Here is a 22537-nt window from a genome sequence, read left to right as displayed (position 1 = left end):
ATGGATCAGTACGATCATATGTTAAACAAAGCTCAAGGACTCACAGCTTTCACGAGAACTTAAACTTTAGTTTTATTTTTTTTTAAAGACATATAAGCTAATTATTTTTGATTGTATCAGCAGTTTTATCATATTGCACAGCATTATCACTTGAGCTACATATATGGTCTAAACATTGTACAGGAACACAGAATCAATCTCGAATATACAACTTAAAATATACAAAGTGGTAAAGTGGCATTTTCATAAGCATATTTACAAAGCAGATTTGCAAACATTCACCTAAAATCCATCCATCCCTTCCATTCATTCATTTAGAAAAAAGCAAAGTTTTAGCACTCTGTATGGCAGTGAATTTAAACTTATAAGTTTCTTGAAATAGTTTACCAGTGCTTTGCTTTTTCAATCTACATTACAGTCCAGCTGAAAGTGAAAAAACACACTTGTCTGCACAAGCACACACATTCACACATGTAAAAAATGATATAAAATATACAAAATCTCCTTTTATGCATCCTCGATATGGCCCTTAAACCATACACGGTAAAGAGTGACACTGGTTTGATTGTCACTGATAAAACATTTACCAAAAGAAATTGCACAAGCTCTGTGAGAGTGCATGATATACTGTAAGCTACATACCTGATAAAAGCACCACAACAGATCCTCACTCACCACGAGAGGCTTTAAAACAGCCCCACTTTTCTCAGCGGGTCTCAAGCTGAGATGGTGTAAGATCTTTTTACCACTGATGCAGTGCTGGTGCTCAATCTATCCCCGTTCAATAAAGACACTGAATTAAATTATCTTTATAGTTAGAATAAGTTCCCAAAATGAATAGTATGATCCCTAGCTGAGCATCAATATCAGCACCGTTTCGGTGGTAAAGGATAACTGAGGGATACTGAGATACTAAGTATTGAGATACTGAGATACAGGGAGACTGAGATACTGAGTATTAATACATTGATATACAGGGAGAATGAGATACAGGGAGACTGAGATACAAGGGACTGGGACACTGAAATACAGTGAGACTGAGACAATGAGTTACTGGGAGACTGAGATACTGAGATACAGGGGTACTGAGATACTGGGAGACTGAGATACAGGGGGACTGAGACAGGAAACTGAGATACTGAGCTACTGGGAGACTGAGATACTAAGACATTGAAAAGCAGGGAGACTGAGACACTGAGTTACTGGGAGACTGAGATTGAGGCACTGAGATACATGAGATACAAAGGTACTGAGACACTGAAATACAGGGAGACTGAGATAATGAGTTACTGGGGTACTGAGATACTGGGAGACTGAGATACAGGGGGACTGAGACAGGAAACTGAGACACTGAGCTACTGGGAGACTGAGATACTAAGACATTTAAAAACAGGAAGACTGAGACACTGAGTTACTGGGAGACTGAGATACTGAGATTGAGGCACTGAGATACAGGGGGACTGAGATACAAAGGGACTGAGACAGTGAAATACATGGAGACTGAGTCAATGAGTTACTGAGATACTGAGTATTGAGTCACTAAGATACAGGGGGACTGAGAGACTGAGTTACTGGGAGACTGAGATACTGGGAGACTGAGACACTGAGTTACTGGGAAGCTGAGACACTGAGTTACGGGGAGATTGAGACACTGAGTTACTGGGAAACTGAGACACTGAGTTACTGGGAGATACTGGGAGACTGAGTTACTGGGAGACTGAGTTACTGGGAGACTGAGTTACTAGGAGACTGAGACACTGAGTTACTAGGAGACTGAGATATACTCGGAGACTGAGACACTGAGTTACTGGGAGACTGAGACACTGAGTTATTGGGAAACTGAGACACTTAAGTTACTGGTAGACTGAGATACTGAGTTTTGAGACACTGAGATACAGGGAGGCTGAGGCACTACATAGTTTCACACATATACAGCCTTTCCTTCAAATTTAACACATCTTTTAGTAGTAGAATTAGAAGATAGAAGTTGTATGTGTAAATAGCGGATTCGTTTGTTTATATCTAAAGTCATTTGACTGCAGTTTAACAGTTTTTTTGAGTGAATGTGGCTGCTGAGTACACAGGAGAACGAGATCCATCTCTGACAGAGGATCAAATAGAGGATGAACATATATTTCAGCACAGAAAGATTGAAGAGAGAATGATAGAAAATTATGATCATGATGATGATCAAAAAAGGAATAATTGTTTAAGTGCAAGTATAAAGCCACAAACAATGTGACGCTTTAAACACGTCCAGCACAAATCTCCTCAACATCTCTTGGAATCATGGTTGCACCAAGTTATGGATTGTCCTTCACATCGCTGGGCAGAAATCCTGTTACCAGAAAACATCACTAGATAATGGGCACCAATGCAGTAGAAATCTCCTGATTTTAGGGGTCACTCCTAATCATCCTCGCAGGGAACAGGAAGATAGATGCATGATGGTGTACAGAAGGAAGAAACACCAGGGGTTCCTGGGAGTGAACATTACTTAATCATGCAGTAGGTTTGGAGACTCAGGAATGGGTTCTGGAAAAGAAAGCGTATAATACATAAATGTTTATTACACCAAAAATAGTTAAGATTCACTTTACACAATTTATATCCAAGCTAGACATGCTCCTGTATAGTTCAAATGTAGAGCATAGGGTAAGTAGCGCAAATGTCATGAGTTTGAACCCAGTGAACTGGGATAAAACTTCCCAAATGCATTTATATAAATATAAATGTTATGTAGACATTGCGATAACTGAGTAACTATATGACAACTAACTCTCATTAGTGTATAAGTAGACTGTTAGGGATTGGATAAGGGTTAGTAAGCTTACATGTACTTACAAAGTGAGTTATATTACGTTGAATGTCTGTAAAGGATCATCACAATAAAGTGTTGACTGGTAGTTACTTATAGTTAGTAAAATGTCTAAAATGGCTACCAAAAAATGTTATTGTACTTTATATGTTGTTATGTATGTAATGCATGTCAGATTTCGAAGTGGCATTGAAAACTGAAACCACTACATTACTTTTGAATTACCTTCTAAGTCAACATGAAACTAAAAACATGACCCTATTGGCTCTCTTAATTTATATACCTGATCTAAATATACCTGTAAATACCATCTTAAAATCCTGTTTAATGTGTCACACTGAACTAAAATGGGTTGCGGATATTCTTATTTTGTGTCTTATCACTGGTAAGACAGAACTGCTTATGTACGTGCCATAGGTCATGTGTGTAATGTAACACACATGAAAGTCGCACACACACAAACACTTAATTTCTCAGAATCCAGTTTGTCGTCACTCGTCAGAGAAGCAGAAATGAGTGTTGAGAAACGGGGGAGAAAAGGGGAAACTGACATTCTGTAAATTCCGCTGAGCTAAAGGTTAAATAAGAGGAGCTGTGTGTTCGTGTACAGCATGTACTTACTCAAGCCTTGTAAAGCAATTGAATAATAAATGACTGTTTCATGTAGTATTTGTGTGCTTTTGTGTAAGCAGCATAGACATTTTGTTTCTGTTTGTGTGTTTAGACTCCAGATGTTTCTTGTAGCTTAGTGAAAAGTGACAGCCGTCTAGTTGGGTTAGAGTTTTATGTGAGAGTTAGTGTGCCTTACCCTGCACAGAGAAGAAGACATCTCCTTGTGTGGGGGAAAATGGAGTTCCAGGGTCTGACAAGAGGTGGCGTCCTGTTTCCGATGACTGGCGCATTATTTGGGATACGGTCCGGAGTTTAGGCTCGGGAGAATCGGCAGCAAACACTGCATTTTCATGTCCCTGCGCACTAGAGAGAGATGGAGGAGGGAAAATATGAGTAAAGGAAAGTATAGACGGTTTCAGCAGTAACAACATAAACAAACGCTTTCGTGGAATAAACGTAACTTCCGGTAAACATCTATAAAGAACCAATAATAATATCTAAGTTTTTTCAGTGTTGGGAAAGTTCACTTTCTACATTAACTAGTTCAAAGTTCAGTTTACAAATTTTAAAATTAACTAGTTCAGTTCATAGTTCATACTTCAAAATTGACAGCAATTATTTCATCCGTTTTAACACTGAAGCTAAATGCGTCAGATTTCATCTTTATATCCAACTTTAAATTCTTATCCAACCAGGATTTACATTAGCATCGAGATGCAGAAACTTTAAAGATATCAAGATTATATTTACTGAATGGTCTCTATGTTATGTTTTTATATTCTTTTATATAAAAAAGTAAATCACAAAAAAATTATTTTAGATGGGTTTTCACACAAATATGTGAAGTAATGCATACATTTGTAAAGAACAAATTTTTGCATGCAGTACTGTGCAAAGATCTGCACAAAAGTGGTCATATATAATTATTTCTCAGTTTCTTTATTAAAATACAACCAGAAAATACAGGAAATTTGTATGTAGTATTAAAAACAGGTCACACTAAATACTGATTGATGCCTGAAGAAGACATTTAGTTCTGATTTTTTTTGTGTACATATTTCCTGCATTTTCTGTTTAATAGATGCAAACTCAAATTCAACGATTTGCGCGAGTAGATTACATACAAAGTCAATGCAAAGACGCGAATAGACGCGAACTTGAATTCAACGATTTGCGCGAGTAGATTACATACAAAGTTAATGCAAAGACGCGAATAGTCGCAAACTCGAATTCAACTATTTGTGCGAGTAGATTACATACAAAGTTAATGCAAAGACGCGAATAGACGCAAACTCGAATTCAACGATTTGCGCGAATAGATTACATACCAAGTTAATGCAAAGATGCGAATAGACGCACACTCAAATTCAATGATTTGTGCGAGTAGATTACATACAACGTCAATGCAAAGACGCGAATAGACGCGAACTCGAATTCAACGATTTGTGCGAGTAGATTACATACAAAGTCAATGCAAAGACGCGAATAGACGCAAACTCGAATTCAACGGTTTGCGCGAGTAGATTACAAACAAAGTTAATGCAAAGATGCGAATAGACGCAAACTCGAATTCAACTATTTGCGCGAGTAGATTACATACAAAGTCAATGCAAAGACGCGAATAGACGCGAACTCGAATTCAACGATTTGCGCGAGTAGATTACATACAAAGTTAATGCAAAGATGTGAATAGATGCGAACTCGAATTCAACGATTTGCGCGAGTAGATTACATTCAAAGTCAATGCAAAGACGCGAAAAGACGTGAACTCGAATTCAACAATGTGCGTGAGTAGATTACATACAAAGTTAATGCAAAGACGCAAATAGACGCGAACTCGAATTCAACGATTTGCTCGAGTAGATTACATACAAAGTTAATGCAAAGACGCGAATAGACGCGAACTCGAATTCAACCATTTGCACTGGTAGATTACATACAAAGTCAATGCAAAGACGCGAATAGACGCAAACTCGAATTCAATGATTTGCGCAAGTAGATTACATACAAAGTTAATGCAAAGACACGAATAGACACGAACTCGAATTCAACGATTTGCACGGGTAGATTACATACAAAGTTAATGCAAAGACACGAATAGACGCAAACTCGAATTCAATGATTTGCGCAAGTAGATTACATACAAAGTCAATGCAAAGACACGAATAGACGCGAACTCGAATTCAACGATTTGCGCGAGTAGATTACATACAAAGTCAATGCAAAGACGCGAATAGACGCAAACTCGAATTCAACGATTTGCGCGAGTAGATTACATACAAAGTCAATGCAAAGACGCGAATAGATGCAAACTCGAATTCAACGATTTGCGCAAGTAGATTACATACAAAGTCAATGCAAAGACGCAAATAGATGTGAACTCGAATTCAACAATGTGCGTGAGTAGATTACATACAAAGTTAACGCAAAGACGCGAATAGACGCAAACTCCAATTAAATGATTTGCACGAGTAGATTACATACAAAGTCAATGCAAAGACGCGAATAGTCGCGAACTCGAAATCAATGATTTGCGCGAGTAGATTACATACAAAGTCAATGCAAAGACGCAAATTGACGTGAACTTGAATTCAATGATTTGCACGAGTAGATTACATACAAAGTCAATGCAAAGACGTGAATAGACGCAAACTCGAATTCAATGATTTGCGCGAGTAGATTACATACGAAGTCAATGCAAAGACGTGAATAGACGCGAATTTGAATTCAACGATTTGCGAGAGTAGATTACATACAAAGTCAATGCAAAGATGCGAAATAGTCGCAAACTCGAAATCAATGATTTGTGTGAGTAGCTTACATACAAAGTCAATGCAAAGCCGTGAATAGACGCAAACTCAAATTCAACGATTTGCGCAAGTAGATTACATACAAAGTCAATGCAAAGCCGTGAATAGACGCAAACTCAAATTCAACGATTTGCGCGAGTTGATTAGATACAAAGTCAATGCAAAGATGCGAATAGACGCAAACTCAAATTCAATGATTTGCGCGAGTAGATTACATACAAAGTCAATGCAAAACTGCGAATAGTCGCGAACTCGAAATCAATGATTTGCGCGAGTAGATTACATACAAAGTCAATGCAAAGACACAAATAGATGTGAACTTGAATTCAACGATGTGCATGAGTAGATTACATACAAAGTCAATGCAAAGACCCAAACTCAAATTCAACGATTTACGCGAGTAGATTACATAGAAAGTCAATGCAAAGACGCAAATAGACGCAAACTCCAATTCAATGATTTGTGCGAGTAGATTACATAGAAAGTCAATTCAAAGACGCGAATAGACGCAAACTCGAATTCAAAGATTTGCGTGAGTAGATTACATACAAAGTCAATGCAATGCTGCGAATAGATGCGAACTCAAATTCAATGATTTGCGTGAGTAGATTACATACAAAATCAATGCAAAGCCGTGAATAGACGCAAACTCGAATTCAACGTTTTGCACGAGTAGATTATATACAAAGTTAATGCAAAGACACGAATAGACGTGAACTCGATTGTATTCATTTTGCATATATTTGTTGTAGTACAATAATAGGAATTGTAGTTGAAACATCAACAAGAATAATATATATTACAAAAACTTCAATGCAAAATCTTATTTGCTGTATTATGGTAATACCAGATATTTTTTATTTAAAAAAAATTATAACAATGTGCTGTAAACATGTTCACATGAGATTTTGGGCACTCACCTGTCCATGCGCACCAGCTCGTGTGCACCTGGGAAAAACAGGAACAGGAAATGGGTCACAGTGGGAAAGGAAACTCAGTCTCTATAAAACAATTAGTGCACTTGTTGCATTCACCCATCTGCAACTCATGCAGCACTGTGTAGGATGTGTGTACCACAATCGAACACACAATGTAGGTCAGAATGAGTGTGTGAGTAATGCATGAGTAAATGTGTGAGCGTACTCACGTCTGCTCTGCCGGACTGCTTGTCTTTGTCTGTAAACCAGCATCAGTATGAGTGGGAGACACAGAATAAAAGCGATGCAGGCTGCTATAGCCAGACCTTCAGCCAGAGCGTCTGAAAGAAAAAAACAAACCATAATTGCAAAAATGCTTAAAGAGCACCTATTTTCCTATTCACGATTTTACATTTCCTTTGGTGTGTTGGTACAAGTTAACGATATGCAACGGTACAAATCTCAAAGTATCCAGATGAAGCGAGTTATCTTTACAAACTTAAATCTCTTTTATTTGACCACAACAAACACACGGATTGTAGGTAACAGTTTACTTCCTCTGCCTGTTTTGACCACGCTTTCATTGAAGGGACAATTGACGCGGTGGTTGCCTAGCACTATAAAAAGCCGCGTCGCACTGCTCTTTCTTTAAAGTGACCAAAAAAGGCAGTGTAGCATGCCTTGCGTTTCCAGGTGTGATCATCCCCTCTTTCAGAAGCCCATTCATATTACTGCTTTGCGTTCTTAACACAGATCAGCCAAAATAACACAAAAAACAAAACAAAAACCACATGCATATGTTTCTTACACCAGCTGGAAGATACTATAGGTCTTTCAGTGGATATTTTGTTGCTATATCATGTTGAACGTACCTTCTGAAGAATTCTGGACCAACTCTGAACATTTCAGACTGCCGTTGCGAGCTGTGGAAACATGCAATGTAAAAATCACAGAGGAACAAAAAATATGTCAATGCCAAACCTGACCTCTCTACTTGTTCACTTACCTGACATCACAGTCAGTAAGATGTAGTTATGGGCCTCCAGCTCGATTTTGTGTTTCTTGGTCTGGATGTCCAAAAGCAGGCAGCAGTATCTACCCTGGTCGTTCGCCTTGATGTTCTGCAGGTTGATGGAGAAGAGATGCTCATCCCAACTGTATTCTACACCCAGTGAGCGGTTGGTGGCACCGGCCCCACGCGGGTGTAGGCCCTTGTGACAGTGCTCCTGAGTGTGAGACGTAAAGAGCCAGGTGTGATGAAGTTTGTTCTCCGGGTGAGTTTTGGATCCAGACTGGGAACATGTTAAAGTGATGTTGGCCCCAACAGGACACTCGTAGTGCTTATGGGGAGCAGACAAAGTTAGAGAATGGGGCTCACCCCTCGCTGGAGAAAAATGGATAGGAGAAGATGGAAAATTATTGAAAAGTGAAATGAAGCACTTGCATACTGTAAATTTGACCAATTTTACTTAAGGTTATAATATTCAGAGTTTAAAAATATGTCCTATAGATGGTTTCATCGGATGCACATGCGGTGACGCGATTACGCGTCTGGTCTGAACTTTACTTCTGGTTTCTGTTTGTTTATTGGACTAGTTGCTAAATGAACTCTTGAACAAATACCTCGTCGAAAATAATAACTGTTTTGGTTTTCTAGGTAATCTATGTGATGTTTATTTTGCTTGTTATATAAATAAACTACTTTAAAAGGACTTTGTTGTTATTATTCTTAGCGGAGTTTACCGGAAGTTACGTGTGGTCTACGTAAGCCGCTTGTTTATGTTGTTACTGCTGAAACTGTCTATATACTACAAAAAATTCTGGGTTATTTTCAACCTAGCATTGTGTCAAAAAGGTACGAGCCCAGCCCGCTAGGTTGTAATGTAAACCATACTGGGTGGTTACAACCCCCGAATGCTAGGTTGTTTTAACCTATTGTTGTTAATTTCAACCCTGGGCTCATCCCTTTTTGACCCAACCTGGTTTGAAAATAACCCAGCATTTACCCGTTGTGCAGAGATAACTATAAGTAAGGCATTTAGGTTGATTGTGAAAAATGTAACTACTGTGGCTATGTGGTGGTGTCAAAGTTTGGGTGGGAGGGTAGCCGCGAAATTTAAAACTGTTTTGGAAATTTACAATTTAATTGTACACTAAAAGAAGCAAATACATTACATAAGGATTTATAGATTTTAGCGAATAATCTCAAATTAAATCTAACCAATGCAGTGGCAGCCGGTGACTTCTCTTCCGAGGGGCGCAAATTCAAAATATGTTTGGAGTGTCGTGTGTTGCTCGTCATGTCAAAATATGTGTTCGTTGCATCATGTTAACCATGCGCATCATGTGTCATGCAAAACGTGCCTGCTGCACACGTCACCTACTTCTATTGTAATGAATTGAAGCTAAAGATGTCCCACCATGGTCGCGCCATTTTCCGTAAAAACTTAAGTTTGGTGCCAAGGCATGCGCAGAGGGAATCGTCTGTGGAGCCAGAGCGGAGCCGCAGTATAAAACTTCCACCTAAACGCTTGTGTGCCCAATTCAGCAACGCCAATCATAACGACACGTCTCGCTATATTACTAGCTAAAATGAACAATTGAACATATATCAGGTGATAACAACTACCTTTAAGGACCAAAACCATCTTTCTGAAAATTTTATTGGAAGTGTAAATATTTTTTTATAGCAGAGTCACATTCGTTTGAATGGAGAGGGCGGGGTTTATGACTTGTACTGCAGCCAGCCACCAGGGGGCGATCAAAGGCGATCAAAGAGCCAAAGGCTTCATTTTTCAAGACGTATGAGGCACACCCAGTCGAACGGGTTAATGATAAAAGAGACGCTTACAAAAAACCTTCGAAGCGTCTGCAGCAGGCACGTATTTTGTCATGACGCTTGATGCACATGGGTTCACATGACGAGCCAAACACATATTTTGACATGAAGAGTCACACATGACGGGCTTCACATCGTGCGCCCTCGAAAAATACGTCACCGGCCGCCACTAAACCAATGTTTATATAAACAAGGGGTGGACTAAATTTGATATTAATTGCTAACATCATCTGCAACAGGTTTATTATTTGTCCTATGAATACAGTTTTGTCATTTAATTGTGTATATATGTGTGTGTGTTTATAGAATAGGGCACCGGGTTTATTGTTGACTTGTTTCCTATCATGTCATGGACAAATAAAGACCAACACACTAACAACATATTGCATACAAACCCTGTTTCATAGTAAACTGTGACCGAAATGCCTTCAGCAAAGCTGGAAGTTTATCAAAAAGACAAAATAAACAGGAAACAACGGTTTTTCATCTATGTATTATAAAAAAATATTTACGAATGAATGACCCAGATACCATTTGCTGGAACGTATGATTGTTCACGAGTCTGTGTCACTCTCCATTAACATGTACATGTTTGTGTATTTAAGATCCATGCGCATCGTGCAAATGCCTGTTTACTTTAGATACTCTTACAGACTTCGGTAGTCTAAATTGTGTGTGTGTTTCTCAGGAAGAGCAATAGGAAACAGCGTCTGTGTGATTACGAGCTGCTCGGGGCGGTGTGTCTGCTTCTGGCTCTTGAAGACACAATACAATTCAAATCCTGTCCTATTATTCCCTATAAACCTCATCCGTCCTTATATTCCCAATCAGTTCATAATTATCCGGCTCCGAGCTCCATTTCCCACCCTTTACTGCCAATCCGCTCCGGCTCGCAGGCTGCTGCCAAAGGTCTTAACGCTGCTTTGTTGTGACTAGTAATACAAACTACCCGGCACGCTGGACATAACCGCCCCCCTTTTAAGGTCTAGGTCACGCTTGGGTGAAAGGCACGCTAGGATTGTTTTGGAGGCTAGGCTCATGTAAATTGTTTAAAAACACAAAATGTCAGTCCATTCAACATAGTTTACAAGACAAATAGGGATCTAAGCATTAAGGTGCAGGTTTAGGATGAATTTACTAGATCTGTGGCATGAAGTAGATGACCTCTGATTTTTTGCATTAGTTTGTAAACACAAACCAAAATGGTTGGTGTGACATTCAGGTGGGTTTAAATGCAGAAATTTGCATCTTGCATTTCTTATCCGTACAAAATTTTTGTATTTTTTAGGCTGTATAACAATAATTTTTCACGAAGTTTGGGGGGTTGTAATTTAACCTATGCTAAATTGTTTCAATCCAAAATGCTGGGTTGTTTTAACCCATTGTAGGGTCAAATATAAACATTTCCTGGGTTCATTTAACCTAACAACTGGGTTTGTCCCTTTTGACCCAACAATGGGTTGAAAAGAACTTAAATACCGTAGACCTTCATTGTGAATGCATTACTGTTCACAATTTTTGTTTTGTTGTTACAAACTAAGGGACAGGATAAAATGCTTATCTGTGGAAAGCAAGCCCCAGACAGGATAAAATGTGAAAAGCATGCCACAGATACTCCTGACAGAGCTAAACCCCAAACATTCCTTTTAAAAGTCTGTGACTTGTAGAGAGAAATGGCAATAAAATGTCTTCAGCCTGAGGGTACCTGTCTCGAAATGTGTTTATTTTACCTGTCTGTGATGTCAACACAAAGGTCTGTGACTAAATTTATCAGACTTCTAGAGTAGTATCGCATTTCTGTTTATGCATGTGACACATGCTTTTATCTAAAGTGACTAAAAGCATTTTTATGCATTATGCATTTTATGTTTAAAACCCATAGAAACTATTTAAAGAAATAACGAACGCAAAAATGAACAATTTGTGTTTGCATTTGTGAAAACTTTAGATTGGAGGTTTGCAATATATTGAAATGATCAAAATACGTTTGTTTTAATTGGGTAAACTTCAAAATGATGTATAGTCAAATGCTTTTGCTTGTTGCAGAGAAATTTTTTATATCTTAATATAATTAAAATGGATTTTTTCTGCGTATTTCATATTGTGCAGCCCCATAAGATACAATGTACTGTAACATGGGCTATGAATTATTTATTTTAATTCTGGGGTGTGAGAATTTCTCCCCCATTCCCTCCCATGTGTATTCAACTTAAGAGTTTCTCTGTATATCAGTGTTTGTGTGAGAACTTCATTAGCGGTGTTAATGAAAACCATGGGGGAGCGAGAAACCTCCCCCTCCACGGAGAGGATAACAGTGAGGGACCGTCCCGTCTCACCTGAAACCACCTCATCAAGACCTCTTGGCAATACTGAAACCACAGAGTTTGTTTCAGGTTTAAATTACAGGCATTTAATATCTTTTAAAAGATAAAACAATTATATTTTGCAGAATTATTTGTGGGCTGAACTGGGTCTGCTGACTCAGAGCATGCTAGTAAATTACGCAATACACGCTGTGATGTGTGCAATTTGTAGGCTGATAGTGGTAAAAATAATGAAGGACATTTTGAAGTTTGACTCATTTACTCTTATCAAACAAACAAAACAACATTGCAATTTTGTTCAGTGATGCTATTAGCACAGAAAATACAAATGAACCTTTGAAAATCCAAAAGCCAAACAATTTACGTTTTCATTTATATAACTATGAGTTTACAGACAGAAGTTTGATATTGAGGTAAGAAGATTGTTTAAATTCATTACTGAAGATGAGCATTAGTTGTTTCTCTTCTGTTATTTTTCTCTCCTAAACAGTTTACAGTTAATCGGTTTGAGAAGACAATGTGAATTTATCTCCTTACAAGGACTTAGAAACCATGGGGTGAGGAATGTAATTCAGGAGCAATATCCGGACCGTCTCCCTCCTGTCTCTATCCATCTATTTCATCTGGCATCATTCCTGTGTCTCTATTTACCTTTTCTAACAATATGCCAAATGCACTATGCTGTTCATGTTTCACACATCTGCTGATTTCTTAGGCCTGGTTAGGAAAAAATATCAGACTTTTCCTCCTTACTGTGATGAGGAAGTAGAGATGGTGGGAACAAATCATTACCCTCTGGTTTACAAAGGTGATCTGTTGGAAACTGGGCTACAACAGCTACACTTTAAACCATTAGATTCAAATACTTTAAAACTGGCACAAATCAATATGATGGGCCTGCTGTCGTTTGTGGATTATCGACTGTATTTCCAAACTGAAGCTGGGTTTGTTAGAGCTGTGTTGTGGACTAATGTTAACATTTTATTTCTGAAGCACCCTCGAGTAAATGCCATCTATAGAAATATGGTAGTTACTTAAGGCCACTGTTAATCTTAAAGCACCATAGTGTTACTATTTGTTACCAACATTGGGCTATGGTGACATTACAAGGCTTTGTAAGGGTCTTTCAATTGGCCTGGTTCTGCTTAGATGGACAGGCCAATGCCACATTAACTAATTTAGGAGTTCAGAAACATTATTTTTAAGATATGTTATTATAACCTTATAATTTTTATGTATTTAATATAGATCACTCTCTTGACATACTCACTATTTATTTTGTACTGATCTGAAATATTTTTCTTTGAATTCTGTCAAAATAGGGTCAAAAGAACAATAAAAATAAACCCAAAATATTCAAAGATTGAAGAGAGATTTTAAGTAGCAAATTTACAAAGTTTATTTTCTCTAGTTTAATTATATAAAAAATACATATGGCATAATGTGATGTTTATAATAAATATTAATTAGGTATGGTGACAGTATAGACGGCTTCATCGGACGTACATGCGCTGATGCGATACACGTCTGGATCCGAACTTTACTTCCGGTTTAGTTTTTTTAATGGTCTGACTAGTTGCTAAACTGATCTCTTGAACAAATGCCTCATCGAAAATAACAAATGTTTTGGTTTCCTAGGTAATCTATGTGTTTTTTTGCTTGTTATATAAATAAACTACGTTTAAAGAACTTTTGTTGTTATTTATTCTTAGCGGAGTTTACCGGAAGGTACGTGCGGACCACGACAGCCGCTTGTTTATGTTGCTGAAACCATTTATAAATAATCCTATCACAAGACTTACTACATAAGCCACGCCTTCTCTACTGAAGCGTCATAAAAATTTTAGATTTTTTTCTGTATGCGAATTTTGTCCGCGTTTTTGTGCAACATCAGTTATATATATATCCTTAAGCATAACGTATTTGTACTACAAGGTAAAAAGTTTAATTTTATTTCATGAGGCCTTTAACGTCCACTACGTCCCACCAATCCCACCGCCGTATCGTCCACACGTCACGTTGCGTATTTAATATTCATGAGCTAAGCTGTTTATACAAGCTCAGACTCACATCACGGGAGTTTGCAAAAGAGACAGATGTGAGGCGAAATTACATCGATCCGAAGTGTTGTCTAGGTACATATCTACCCTAAAATTTACCTCACTAAGGTCATTTATGTCAAAAATATCAATATAGCTGAGGTTTTTATAACTGTACGTGCCTCCCCAATGCACAGGCACGAGCCTGTTTAAAGTTTACTTGAGTTATAATAACAATTTATTAATAATTAAATGCCGTTTAGCACTTATCTAACTCTTTTTGAATACATGTTAATAATATTGTAGTATAGTTTACAGTAATAGAAATATGACATGTTTGAAACAAACATGCAAACATGACAAATTAAGTTTCCCTGAAGTCGCAACAGATGTGGAAGTCAATCGTTTGAAGTCTGAGAGAGCCCACATGAAAAAATAATGGTAGGATGCTTTAGTATTTACTATTGTAAATTAATTCCTGGATTCCTGTTTCTTAACCTTACCATAGTAAAAATTTAAATATACTTTTATTTATTTACTACAAGTTGCGCAATACTGTACACATTAAGCGTACGTTACTATAATATATTGCAATTACATGCAGTTTACCCTAGTAAATACAAACTGAACTTACGTGTTTTTTTTACGTAGCGTAAAAAGTTTTTTTCAGTGAAACAAGTTGACACACGCCTGAGTTAGCCTAAAGAAAGCAATATTTCACAAGACAACACATGTCGGAAAAGAGACAACTCATAGGAAGCGTTCTTGTCTTTACAAACAGCGATTAAACAGACGCGTTTTCAGAGACGTAAAAACAGCGATACGCGACGACACTCCGTCTGACGCGTGCGCACGCAGAGCAACAATAAACAATGTAGTGACGGGACACAAGAAAACAAATAATAAAATCAAGAGTATATTTACCTTGTACAGCCAAAAAGAGATAAGCGCAAAGCCACAGAGATGAAAATACATCCATCAGTCCTGATCTCCTGTAACTTTCCCAAAGTTCCTGACAATATCTCCAGCTGTAAAGGCAGAGTTGTAATTGTGTCTTATTCCTGGGTGATGTTAACTTGTTAGCTCGTTAACATTAAGTTAAACATCTCACAGTCACCTCTGAAGTGAGACTGAGAAACCAGAAGCTGGCACACACTCCTCCCTCCTCCTCCATCACTCCTCCTACCCTACAGTAGGTTACTACATATAGACTGCTTCCCTTTAAACACACAAATAAGAAGACTCTTTACAGCATTTTTAAATATAATATAAATTATTAAAGATGAGTAATGTTTTTTAGGTAGTGAATTGTTTTTTAAACATTTTAAATCATGCATTGAATGCACTAATATATATATATATATATATATATTAATTGTTGTCTATAAATTGTTTTATATGTCTATAAAATAATATAAATAATATTTAGCATTATAATATTACGTAAAAATAAAATATTAAGTACAATTTAAATCTTATGTACATTTATTGTTTATCTAAGTTTATTCTTTGCTAATATAGATTATTAACTTATATAATTAAAAGCTTTTCTGATCCCTTCTGTTATACATCAGAACTGTAATTGTGCGTTCATACCAGACATGAATGAAGCAAATAAATTGCGCTATTCGTGCGTAGTTGGACGCTTAAACATTTTGAGTTAACTCGCTTGCACATGAAATTTGAGTTATTTGCATGTGAATATGCTCACTTGGCCGGCTTAATATACAGTATAGATCAAATTTAGTAAAGTGCGTTCTTTTACAATTTACCAATTAACTTACTTTTTTCCAAGCAAGATTCTTTTTATTACTGTTTCTGTAAAAGTACAAAGAGGTGTCGTACAGCTCCGGGTGTCCACATACAGCGACAATTATATTGTCCTCTATTGTTATTTTCGTATTTCCTCCCCTTGCTACGTCGTAATCACGTCACTACTAGAGCAAGCTCCTGATAGGTTAATGCCCAAGTTAAGATTTTTCAACTTGCACGAATCATGCGATACACACGTCAAACGCCCTAAACGCTAAAATCGCGGCATTTGCGCCACCTCATTCGTGCGAATCGCACCACAGAATTAACTTAACATGTAAATCACTTGTGTTTAACGCTTCATTCAGGTCTGGTACGAATGCTCCATAAGCATTTATTAGCAGCTTATTCCACGGGCTGTTGAATGCTTTATTGTGATTGGTTGAGAAATGTTACACGGGTATGTATTATTTTTCGATAAAAACACACCTAACCTGTAATATGTTTTAAATAAACACCATAGCAATGTCTTAGCAATATCGGTGGTGACCGTGGTGTAACTGGAATAATTGACATCAGTCCTTTAAAATATTTAAAAATAACGCACACCCGTGCTGTGTGCATTATTTTCGAATAATTCAACGGTCCGTCATCAATTGTTCCTTACAGATAAAATTGTTCCTTACAGATAAAAGTCATGCCTTTATACAAAGATTTCCTATAATATCAGATTGGTACTGTTTACTACTGTGTTCCTTATAAGAAACGTATATTATTAAAATTGCGTAAGTTGCTTTGGATAAAAGCACAAAAATGTCTAAATGTAAATTAGATGATGAGTTGCTGTAACAGAAAGTTAGTTTGATAAGTTAAAGTAACGTAAACGTTTTCATGACTTATTGATCTTATCTTTTTTACAGTGTATTCAGAATTTTATTGTAATTTACCAAACACAAATTTAGCGCAGGAATTATTCAATGATTCTTGCTGTGACATAGATCGACTTGGTAAAAGTGTAGATCAGATATCACTGATAGCATCAATCGAGGAAACACACAAACACACACAAGTGACCCCCTTCCCATCACACACCATCAGGTTATGCAAATGATACCCAAACTAGCTACACCAGTTCAAAACCAAGATACAGTAAGATAAAGGTTATGTGACACTGATCTACAGTCGATTCAGAAGAAAAACATGCAAAGGATTTCATGAGACTGTAACACTGGCTGCCAACTCGACAAATAGAATTTATTATAAAAAACAAACAGGAAAATGCATTTATTTAATTTAAAAGGGTCATAGCGTGAAAATCTGACTTTTTCCATGTTTAAGTGCTATAATTCGGTCCCCAGTATCAACCCAGTAACTTTGTTTGGGTAAGCCATTTTTACACTTTTGCTCAGGCCTACAAAGTGGCAATTTCAACATGTTATAATTAATTATCTGTGAAGTATTTTGAGCTAAAACTTCACATACACACTCTGGGGACACCAAATATTTATTTTTTATCTTAAAAAAATCCTTTCTCCCGCTTTGGATCACCCCAATCATAACTTTAAAACCCTAAGTCACCGCCTAAGTCTAGTCCAAGTGCACTAAAATGCTTGTTTTAGCCGTTTTAACTAAAATTAAACTAATCCGAACATATAATTGCTGATGTTTTGTCTCAATATGCACACCAGCAATGTTTTTTGTAATATATATAAAACGAAGGCCTGGTCCTGGCTTAATCTAAACTGAGTATGCACAGGTTTAATTTATTTTCGTCTTGCTTTTGTCATGGTTTCCACAGACATCCACCACTGTGTGGGTTCTTATCATCGATGAGAACGACAACGCTCCAGAGTTTCCAGAGGAAGAGTACGTAACAGAGCTCAGAGAGGGGCCGAACACCGTAGGGGCCACCATCGCCACGGTTACAGCCATCGACCCCGATGAAGGACTCAATGGGACCATCCGTTATGCCATTTCCAAGGGCAACCTGGCACAGACCTTTCAAATCAGTGAAATAACGGTGAGGTTTAGGATGTTGAGACAACTTAGTGAACAGAGTGTTCTTGTGGCTCAATTTGTAGTGCATTGCATCAGCAGTGCTGTCATGGGTTTGATCCCAGGAAACACACATACTGATGAAATGTATACCTTGTAATGTGGTGTAACTCACTTTGGATAAAAGTGTCCATAATGTAAACATCTTCTAAGAAATCAAATTTTCCTGAAGGTCTGTGACTGCCATACATGCACACATAGGGGGACAGGCGCCTCCTGTATTCATATAGTGATAAACAAATGTGACCCTGTCTAAAGTCTCATCCAGGCTAAAGTCTCATAATCTATTTATTAGATTAATTTCAGTCTTTGACATGATCTTACCCAGTAAAATATCATTCTCATACTCAATACATTATATACAGGGTTCCCACGGGTCCTTGAAATCCTTGAAAGTTTGTGAATCTGGTGGGGAGGAATTCAAGGCCCTGCAGTTTTTGAAAACATACATACATAGATACAGGTCATTGAAAGTGCTGAAAGTTTTCTGGAAAAATCCATATTATTCCCTGTGTAGTGTTAGCCTGGTCCAACCAGACTCTCGTACATTCATTTCATTTGTACAGAGAGTCTGGCCACGCTCCATTGGAAAGCGTTACTTCCGTTAAGGAGGGTCTTCTGTTGAAGTTAACTCATTCACCGCCAGCCTTTTTGAGAAAAGTTGCCCACCTGCATTTTTGTGATTTTAACAAAAGTTTCACAAAATTCCTTGCAGGAAAAATTATCTTCTATAAATATATAAACATACAAATTATATCAAAATTAAAGAACACACCATCTGCTTTCAAACAAACAATAAACAAACAAACAAAATGGGGAAAAAACGTTTCATTAAATATTTACTTTTTCCACTTAATTTAACCACTGAAATATGGATATTTCTCTTCAAAAACATTTTGAGCAAAAAGCTTAAAAAATTGCGTTTTTGTCAAGGAATTTATGTTAGAGATCAGACTCAGAATGACTATCAAACATAAAGGCATTTAAAATCAATCATTAAATCTTTTTAACTTACGTTTTTGATAAATTCGGTTTGGCCATCTAGTGTATAAAAGCGGTATTACACTTTCACTTTGAAATTCGTCCAGAAAGGCATATTTATTAGTTAAATATTAACTCATAATTGATGAGATAACTTGTCAATGGCGGTGGATTAGTTAAAAACTATTGGATCTGCCCAGAGTCACTCAGGATCTGCCATAGGCGATCGCTAACGCGTGGTCGTGACGTATATCATGCGCCGAAACCGCCCGGAAACAAAAACTAAGAATAATCAGACAAACAAAACTTAGCAAACCTGGTTCTTGCTCCGGCTTTAACTTCTGTATATTCGGCAGTTTTGCAACAATGGCCTGAACAGATTTTCTCACGTCTTTCTCCGCTGCCATTACTGAACTACTCAAACTGACGCACGACCTCAACGTCATCGTTCTTAGCCACCCCCCTCTGTTCGCAGATTGGACTGCAGATTTTTGCAGGAGAAAACGAAACTCTACAGAGCAGTCCTAGACGTAGTATTGAAGCGAAATGAAAATTAGCGGAAACACGTAGGAGGGCGGGGCCAGGCTAGTGTAGTGTAGGATAATATAAAAATTGTTCGCCTTAAATGCTTATATCTTCTGTATGCGAATGTTGATTCATACCAAAATGCTTTTTTGCATAGTTGTGTTTGAAAATGAAAACATCTGTGATTACGTATGTAACTGTTTTTCCTTGAGAAGGAAACGAGACGCTGCGTCTCCCTTGCTATACTTCCTGCGTCCCTGTAACGTCGTCTTTGGCAATATTTCAGATAGCGATATACTTCCTGACTCCCGCGTCACCCTGTCTTTGTCGTTAAACCTCACCATTGGTTGAATTTGATATACACATTCAGACACACTTACCCCTGGAAGCGTCCCCAAAGTGTCACCGCAGTGACGCAGCACGAGTTCCCTCGAAAGGGAACTGTAACAATGTATCTTTAAAGGTAGCACAATGTAACCTTGCTCTCACTTAAAATGTGTCCCCACATTTAGTTTTTTTTTTATTTGAGGGTATTGGACCTGAAAAGTCCTTGAAAGGCCTTTGAATTTGAAGTTAACTAAGGTGTGGGAACCCTGTATAGAGGATGATTTTATGTAGAAAACTTTAAAGGTCGCGTTTTTTCTGTGATTTTGAAGCTTTGATTGTGTTTACAGTGTGCAATATAACATGTGTTCATGTTTCACGTGTAAAAAACGTGGTATCTTTCACACAATTGACTTATCTGTATAGCGCTGTTTTCACTGTCCTAAAAACAGGCTGATGTCTTCCTTGTTCTATGAAGTCCCACCTTTAGAAATATGTAATGAGTTCTGGTTGTGTAGTTTGTTTAGTGTGTTGTGCAGCTTAGCTTGCCGTTAGCTTAGCTGGCGACTTACGTATTCCTGTGGGCTAAGTTTAGTAAAAAAAACGTTCTTCTGACGTCATTAAAGCAGGAAGTAGAGGGTTGTAGTCCAAACCGGCCGTTCGCTATAGGCTTTGAAAGAAAGTATATCGCCTGGAAGTGAACTTTGAGCTTTATCATTTTACAGGTATTATTTATGCTATTATAGCAACATTACACACTAACTAGGATTTAAAAAATCAGGAAGAACGTGACTTTTAAATGGCTTCAGCTTGGTTTTCACAGACTAGGTCACGAATATATATTTATCAACAAACAAACCACATAATGAACCACACAAGGGTAAAAAGCATGATTTGTGCAAGCTCTGTAACATGCAAACATATTTTATAACTTGCATAGCAAAGAATTTGCATAAAGCATTTTAAAAATAAAGCTTCATAGACATCGAAAGCATTTCATTGCATGGGTACAGTAGATTATTCGGTTGTTTATACTTGATTTTATGTTACCCATTAAAATATAACGGTGATGCGGACACAAATGTAGTCAGGTACCTAAAAATGACCGACATTATCAACGGATGTGTGTGTGTGTTTACTCTGTGTGCGTCCACAGGGTCAGATTGTGGTCATAAAGGAGCTGGATTATGAAATCAGTAATGGTCATTATGTGCTGACTGTCACGGCCACAGATCAGTGTCCAGTGCCTCAATTCAGACTGACATCCAGCACAACAGTAAGTTCACATCAGATACACATGCATTCATAAGACCCCCGTCTCCTTCAAACTACGCACTGCTATTGTGTTTTTCACTTTACTGTAGGTCCAGGTCAATGTGGTGGACGTGAACGATAACGCGCCCATCTTCCCACGTCAGTTTGAGGGACCGGTTGAAATCACAGAGGGTCAGCCGGGCCCGCGGGTCTGGACGATAAAAGCTACGGATGCTGACTCGGGATCCAATGGGAAAGTGGAGTACAGCATCACTGGAGGAGACCTAAAAAGTGTGTGTGTGATGAAAAACATGGCTTTGTTTGAAATTTGATCTGCAATTTGTCTGATCTCTCTATGTTACTTCCTGTCTCTCTCTCTCTCTTGCTCTCATTTTTTCTTTTTTGCTCTCTCTCTTTCTTTTGTCTCCAGATGAGTTTGTTATTTCATCCGTTGAAGGAGAGTTGAGGGTGAGGAGAGACGTTGAACTTGACAGAGAAACGATCTCCTACTACAACATCACCATTACTGCTAAAGATCTGGGAACGCCAGCACAGAGCGCCACGGTACGCACACATCATTTACAGATATTCCTATTGATTGCAGCTTGTGTTTCTCATAATTCATGTGATTGTTTGTGCACGTCAGGTGGTGGTGGGCATACAGGTGTTGGACATCAATGATAATGACCCAGTCATACTCAACTTACCATTTAACACCAGCGTGAGCGAGGGAGCTCCGGTTCAAACCTCCGTTATGCAGGTGCGGGCGTACGATTCTGACAGCGGCCGGAACGCTCTGCTTACATACAACATCACTGCTGGCAACACGGATGGAGCATTTTACATTAATGAGACGGTGAGAGATTTTAAGGAAGTAATGTGTAAGCTGTGTAAATGTTTTGCTAGTGCTGACTGATGTACTTCTGTATCTAGTCAGGTGTGGTTCAGGTGAACAGGCCACTGGACAGAGAGAGAGTGGCCGAATACAGGCTGACCATCACAGTCAAAGACAACCCGGAAAACCCCCGCATCGCCCGCAGGGTAATACTAACACTACACAACATAACACAACATCCGCATCGCCCGCAGGGTAATAATAACACTACACAACATAACACAACATCTGCATCGCCCGCAGGGTAATAATAACACTATACAACATAACACAACATCTACATCGCCCGCAGGGTAATAATAACACTACACAACATAACACAACATTCGCATCGCCCGCAGGGTAATAATAACACTACACAACATAACACAACATGTGTATCGCCCGCAGGG

The 22537-nt window shown here is 38.1% G+C and overlaps 2 protein-coding genes across 3 annotated transcripts in view; one reads left to right on the top strand and one right to left on the bottom strand.

Annotated features, from left to right (window-relative positions):
* Positions 1 to 22537, top strand: part of cdh23 (cadherin-related 23) — a 386093-nt gene that overhangs the window by 320733 nt on the left and 42823 nt on the right. For both annotated transcript variants that reach the window (XM_073873573.1, XM_073873572.1), the window contains 6 exons: positions 17910 to 18131; positions 21153 to 21272; positions 21361 to 21541; positions 21681 to 21814; positions 21897 to 22106; positions 22184 to 22291. In XM_073873573.1, coding sequence (XP_073729674.1) covers positions 17910 to 18131; positions 21153 to 21272; positions 21361 to 21541; positions 21681 to 21814; positions 21897 to 22106; positions 22184 to 22291 — 975 coding nt within the window. The remainder of the gene's footprint in view (positions 1 to 17909; positions 18132 to 21152; positions 21273 to 21360; positions 21542 to 21680; positions 21815 to 21896; positions 22107 to 22183; positions 22292 to 22537) is intronic.
* Positions 1846 to 15502, bottom strand: vsir (V-set immunoregulatory receptor). Its single transcript, XM_073873571.1, has 7 exons — positions 15284 to 15502; positions 8164 to 8541; positions 8030 to 8080; positions 7388 to 7498; positions 7161 to 7188; positions 3627 to 3793; positions 1846 to 2535 (listed from the first exon to the last, which is right to left on the bottom strand). The coding sequence occupies exons 1-7, from the start codon at positions 15336 to 15338 to the stop codon at positions 2498 to 2500; spliced, it is 828 nt and encodes a 275-aa protein (XP_073729672.1). The 5' UTR covers positions 15339 to 15502; the 3' UTR covers positions 1846 to 2497.

This window comes from Misgurnus anguillicaudatus, chromosome 11 (genome assembly GCF_027580225.2).
Source record: "Misgurnus anguillicaudatus chromosome 11, ASM2758022v2, whole genome shotgun sequence".
Taxonomy (NCBI): domain Eukaryota; kingdom Metazoa; phylum Chordata; class Actinopteri; order Cypriniformes; family Cobitidae; genus Misgurnus; species Misgurnus anguillicaudatus.
The sequence above is the reverse complement of the archived record's forward strand: the minus strand, read 5'-3'. Positions and strand labels throughout refer to the sequence as shown.

Bases quoted from the DNA above. Each gene is read 5' to 3' on its own strand.
- vsir (XM_073873571.1), bottom strand. From the start codon at position 15,338: ATGGATGTATTTTCATCTCTGTGGCTTTGCGCTTATCTCTTTTTGGCT. The intron at 7,499-8,029 runs GTACGTTCAACA...TTTTTCTTTCAG, and splicing joins GGTCCAGAATTCTTCAGAAG to ACGCTCTGGCTGAAGGTCTG. The intron at 3,794-7,160 runs GTGAGTGCCCAA...ATCTCTCTCTAG, and splicing joins GAGCTGGTGCGCATGGACAG to TGCGCAGGGACATGAAAATG.